Below are 6,000 nucleotides of genomic sequence, written 5' to 3' on the forward strand. Positions count from 1 at the left end.
AGGTGCCGGGAAATGCTGGGACACTGAATCCTGGATCTTCAAGGCACACAGCCTGCTCCAAGGCTGCATCAGTGAGATCCCATGTGGGAACTCCACTGGGTGATCTGGCCTTTGCCTCAGACACACCTTGTGCTCTGAGGACTGAAGTGGGAAAATGCATGGTGTTTAAGGAAGCAGAAGGCAGACAAGCAAGGTCTTGCTGTATTAAATACAGCATCAGTGCTGTATTAAAACCGTTATCATTCATGTGAATAAAGACCCATTGTACAGACACTGCCACTAATTTGGCTGCTCACATCTCCATATGTCAGAACTGACACGTTAGTGAACCCTGAATGAGTGACCATCCTTCTCATCATGCTGAAAATGTAATGACCTTTTCTTACTCTTTAGCATGTGAATTTGTCCAGTACAATACTGCCACTGCTGCAGAGAAAGCTACAACGGGACACAATGTATGAAGTGAAAGTCCGGTCTATCCCTGACGGGGGCTACTTTGAAGGCTTTTGGAGTGCGTGGAGTCCCAGTTGTCACTTCAGAACTCCAGAAAACAGTGGCACAAGTGAGTCGTGATTGTGAATCCTTGCCCTCCCCTTCATGCTTTGCGTGTGAAAGCGCATGAGCAAGAGGGAGAGACAGAGATGAAACTAACCTGTAAATTGGGATGCTCACAGAGGACATGGTTATACCACTTTGGAAAACGATGCCATCTTTATACACTTTTCGGAGAACAAGGTAGCGGTAGAAGAAGGTTTCTTAGCAGCTAACTAGCTGTGAAGGCTGGGGTGTAGCTGGGGTGCTTGAAGCTGTGCTGTCGCATTTCAAATACTCAGAGGCTCACCCGGAGGGAACAGCTTCCAGACTAAGCACAGACTAGGGAGACGGGCTAAACAGTCTGAGGGACTTGTCACTGAAAACTTTGTGAATAACAGTGGAACATTTTTTGCTATAATACCAGATGAGCCCCCTCAGGTTAGGAAGCACTCAAACTATGACTGGCGAAGAAGAGTTGTCTCTTCAAAGTAAATTCAACCTTAGTGACCCGAATTAAGTGAAGCTTTAGGGACCTTCATTTGCTGATGGACAACAGCTGAAACTGAGAATAAACAGCTGTAGGAATCCATTAGTAATCAGAATATAGAAAATACAAAATTGAAATTTAGGAAACTTGGGACTCATCAATAACGAAATGGAACGCATAAATCTCGATACCCGAGGCATTAGGGGACTGTCCTGGACAGCTAGGGCCGTGTTGGGTTGGGCAAGCACATGGTTTACTGAACAATAAATGACAAGTTCAAAAGGAATGGCATTGCCTTCATCCACAAAAACAACATGTCAAGATCTACCGTGAAGTACAACGCTTTCTACGATAGAACATCTGTAAGCCTACACCATGGAGACCAATTAATACCATTATTACTTAAATTTACTCAACAACCACTATAGCCAGTGATGAAAACTTGAAGAATTCTACCAACTTCTTCCGTTGATCAAGCATCAGATTAAGATGAATTGATAATTACTGATGATTGGAATGCAAAAGTTAAAAAACGAAGAGGAAAACTCAGTAGTTGGAAAACACCTCCTTGGAAATTGAAGCAAAGCTGGGTACTTCATGATAGAATTTTGCAGGGCCAAAAACTACATGCAAATTTTTTTTTTCCTTCCAACAGCATAAACTGCGACTACACATGTGGGCCTTACCAGATGGAGTACAATGGAATCAAATTGACTGTATTTGTAGGAGAACAAAATGCAGAAGTTCAATTTCATTAGCCAAAACAGGCCAGGAGCCAATGGTAGAATAGACCGTCAATTGCTGTCATACAAGTCCAGATTGAATTGAAGAACATTTCAACAAATCCATGATAGCCAAATAGGGCCTTGACTATAACTTATCTGAATTTACAGACCATCTCAAGAACAGATTTGACCCATTAAAGCTTTGGGATGACATTAAGAACATTGGATATGAAGAATACCAAAGGTCATGACAGAGACAGGAAAGAAAGAAAAGAAAAACGTCAATGTCAGAGGAAACACTGCCATTTCTTCTTGAAAGTTCAGTAGGTAGAAATGATGGAGTAAAAGGGCATCTAGACAGACCCAGCAAAGCAGTGTAATTAAAGACCTAGAGTTATCAAGCCAGAAGGGAAATATGCTCAACATTTCTCAAGCTGAAAGAATTGAAGAGAAAAATCAAGCCAAGAGTTGCAATATTGAAAGATTCCATGGGGAAAATATTGAATGATATTGGAAGCATCAAAAGAAGAAGGAATGCACAGACTCACTGTACCAAAAGTAGTTGACATTCAACCATTTCAATAGACAGCATCTGGTCCTGAAGGGTCAAGACCCTATGGTATTGAAGGATGAAGTCCTTCAGCATATAGATTGAATAAGCATAATGAAATGATACAACCTAATCTGCGATACAAAGACTACAGGCTTGGAAACTCTAGAGGACAGTTCCACGTTCTCTTAGTGCATCGTTTGAGTTGGGAACAACTCAAGCCACAGCAAGTTTACTTTTCTTTTATGGGTCTAGAAATTAGACTGGCCAGAAGATCCTGAGAATCTGGCTCAGGTAGGCTCCTGGAGTCGCAAGGCACCTATAGATACTTTCCCTTTGGGAGATTAGCTAGGAAATTTTTCTATGATACCCACCTTCCAACCTCACTCTACAAATTGCTGAGAGCTACAGGGTAGACCATTTATCTCAATACTCCCAAATCTGGCTCCTTTCCCTTGCTATAAACTCACGAGGGGCGAGAGTGAGATAGGTAATATCGATACCTTTGATGCTAGAGAACTTTTACATTTCAAGTTGAAGGTCTTCTGTACCTGGTCACCCAATCCTGTGCCACTTACTGAGGTCAAAATTCTCCCGTACCACTTAGAAAGCATACTGTTTATTAATAACAATTTTCAAGAAAAATCAAGAGGCACAATTCACTAAATAAATTCATTGCATCCCTAATGTCAATCCCCCTACCTACTTCATGAGTGTTAACCACGATCTATCCTTGTATTTCAGGGGAGCTGAATCCTGTTTTGCTCACGATTAGGCTTCTGAGTTCCTTCACCATGTCCCTGTTTGTCATCGTGACCTGTGTATTATGGAGGAAAAGGTGACTTTTTTCAACTCACGAAGAGGATGGCTCTCTCATAAAACTGCACTTGTTGTGAGCAAACTGCAAAGGGAACTAAGTCATTCCAGGAGCTATAGAGCTCCAAACCTCCAGAGAACTTCCACAGTCGATTTCTTAAGAGTTGAAAACACATGAATTGTACTAAACACAATTTCTTCCCCCCCCCAAAATAGAATTATTTAACATAAGGTTTCCCCAACCTTTCCTCCAATGTCTCTTAAAGGCGAGAGTGAACAGAGGCCCTGTCACCAGAGTCCCTGGGCAATTGAGAGCACGCATGGACAATGCAACATATATGTGAGGTCCAACTTTGAGCACACACATTCAATACGCAGGGCCCATCCATTCTACCCCAGAATAAGGTCAAGTTTGTTTCACCCTTAAAAATATAGCATTTTAAACACTCATGATTCCAGTGATTTGATGTTCTCAGAGTTGCCTTCAGTGCAGGACTGCGGGTCTTCAGGCTTATACTCCAATCTGAAAAGCACCACTCTAGAGCCGTTTCCCTGGGAGACTTGGAAAGATGCCTCTGACCAGGAATCAAGTATTTCCAGCAAAATTAGGGCAGAGGGGTTACTGCCAGTAAAGAGAAGGAATAATAAGACAACAGCACCTGTATTGGGAGTAGAGGACCAGTCTCAGGTTAGAGTCCCATAGCTACACCAAAACTACATTTCATAGCCAAGCATTTCTGTTCCTTCTCCCCAGGCCTCTTCCCCATGGTGTTCCATTGTTAGGTCTTGCTCCCAAAGTCGCTGCAATGACCTCTGGTCCTGAGGCCCAGAAAAAGCGAGTCGTTGGTGGAAGGTTCCCCATCTAGTGTAGCACCGCCAAGATTAGCTATCCCGTCTTCTTATGCCTTGTTCATAATAAATGGAAAGAACTATTGTGCCTGCTCCCTTTGCCATTCATTCATCTAAAATTGTCTTCTTGCTTTAGAATTAAGTCTGTTCTATGGCCCAAACTCCCTGATCATAAGAAGACTCTGGAACAACTGTGTAAGAAACCCAAAAAGGTGAGTGCTTCCAGTACTTCTGTTACTATGTTGGAGGCAGGCCAGGGACCAAAAAGGACTTTCTAGGACAGGAAAGAGGTGAACTCCAACATGTAGTCTTTTGGGGAGCCGATAACTAGGATTCATTATAAGATACTGGCTGTAGCTCCATAAAGGTCCTAAAAACCCAAACCAAACTCATTACTGTTGAGCAGATTCTCACTCGCAGTGATGCTCTAGGACAGGGTAGAATTCTCACTGTGAGTTTCTGAAATTGCAATTCTTTCTGGGAGTAGAAAGCCTCATTATCCCAAGGAGCAGCTGGTGGTTTCAAACTGCTGATCTTGCCGTTAGCAGCCCAACACTCAAAGGAGATGCAAGTTTCAGAACTTCCCAGGCTTCCCAGGGTCAGAAGGCACAGCCGTGGTCACTTGAGACCCTGGCATGTTACAGCACCTCCGGAAGCAAAGAACCGATGGAGGAGTGTGCGGGTCATTCTATGACATTTCCTCATGAACCTTGTCAGGAACTTCTTTAGATTTCCCCCTGAAATGAGCATTTGGTTTATGTATCTCAGGTGTAGTCTTCATGACGTGTCTCTTTTTCCATGCAGAATCTAAATGTGAGTTTCAATCCTGAGTGTTTCCTGGACTGTCAGATTCATAAGGTGGATGGCATTCTAGCCAAAGATGAAGTGGAAGGCTTTCTGCGAAGTGATTTTCCTCCACCACTGGAGGAGACCGAGAAGCAGAAGCTTGCAGGAGGCATGCAAGGCCCCAGCTGGCCTTTGGATCACACAGTCCTTGTCCCAGACACTTCCAGGGAAGATTCACCCTTCAGATGCCTGCCTGGGAACATCAACACTTGTAACATCCCTGAGCTCTCTTCCACCAGATCCCCCAACTTCAGGGATGGTGGCAAGAACGGGCCCTGTGTGTACCAGGATCTGCTGCTGAGCCCTGGAACTGCCAACAGTGCCCTGCCTCCTCTGTTCCCTCTTATGTTGAACCCAGCTCCCCAGGGACAGCCCCTGCTCACTTCTCTGAGATCAAGTCAAGAAGAAGCCTATGTTACCATGTCCAGCTTCTATCAAAATCAGTGAATTGTGAGAAATCCAAGACCAGAAGCATAGTGACCAACAAAGATGGGTGAGAGAGAGGCCGTCAAAAGGAGTCATTGATTACCTTCTGCAAGTATCTCATGGTCCTGTTTTCACATTACTTCCTCTGCGATCTCTTTGTCATGTATTAGTAATCATCATGCCGACATATTCTCTGACAAACTTAAGAAGTTATCACTTTGGGGGAATGTATGCACAGAGGCAAATGGAGCAAGTCAGAGTCAGGAGACCTACATGGAAATGCCTGCTTCTGAGATACGAACTCTGGAGGCAATAATGTGTCTTAACTCCTTATCCTTCTGCATTGTCAACCCCAACAAGAATGCTGCCAAAATGATTTGACAAAATACCAGCTCCATACTCTTCAAGAGTGTCAGATTCATCAGAGATAAGGAGAGACAGAAAGCGATTAAAGGCCTCAGGAGACACAGAGACACGATGATTCAATACAGTGGGGGTGCTAGGTAGGATCGAAGAATCTGATGACATTTGAAGGTGTCTGCAGTTTAATTGATAGGGTTGTATCTGTATTATTTTCTTGGCTTTCATTACTACACTATGGGTTATATTTTAGAGTCGGGGTGTATGGGTACCTTTTGAGAAATTTTTTTTCCAAATCTAAAATTAGTTTAAAATAAAAAGGGGAAGAAGAAGTTAAGTGGCTGAGAAAGGCTGTCACGACCTCCTTCTCTCCTGGTGCAGCACAAAAATTCTAAAACATGACTGTG

General features: G+C 43.4%; 1 protein-coding gene across 2 annotated transcripts in view; it reads left to right on the forward strand.

Moving 5' to 3' along the window:
* IL7R (interleukin 7 receptor) overlaps positions 1–5,254 on the forward strand; it is a 29,231-nt gene extending 23,977 nt beyond the window's left edge. Inside the window, exons 5-8 of one of the 2 annotated variants that reach the window (XM_075543004.1) lie at positions 394–562; positions 3,041–3,134; positions 4,098–4,173; positions 4,766–5,254. In XM_075543004.1, the coding sequence (XP_075399119.1) occupies positions 394–562; positions 3,041–3,134; positions 4,098–4,173; positions 4,766–5,254 (828 nt within the window). Of the gene's footprint in view, positions 1–393; positions 563–3,040; positions 3,135–3,761; positions 3,774–4,097; positions 4,174–4,765 lie in introns of those variants that run through there. The other variant, XM_075543005.1, reaches the window with a different exon arrangement.
* Positions 5,255–6,000: the final 746 nt, after the last annotated feature.

This window comes from Tenrec ecaudatus, chromosome 2 (assembly GCF_050624435.1).
Source record: "Tenrec ecaudatus isolate mTenEca1 chromosome 2, mTenEca1.hap1, whole genome shotgun sequence".
NCBI lineage: Eukaryota > Metazoa > Chordata > Mammalia > Afrosoricida > Tenrecidae > Tenrec > Tenrec ecaudatus.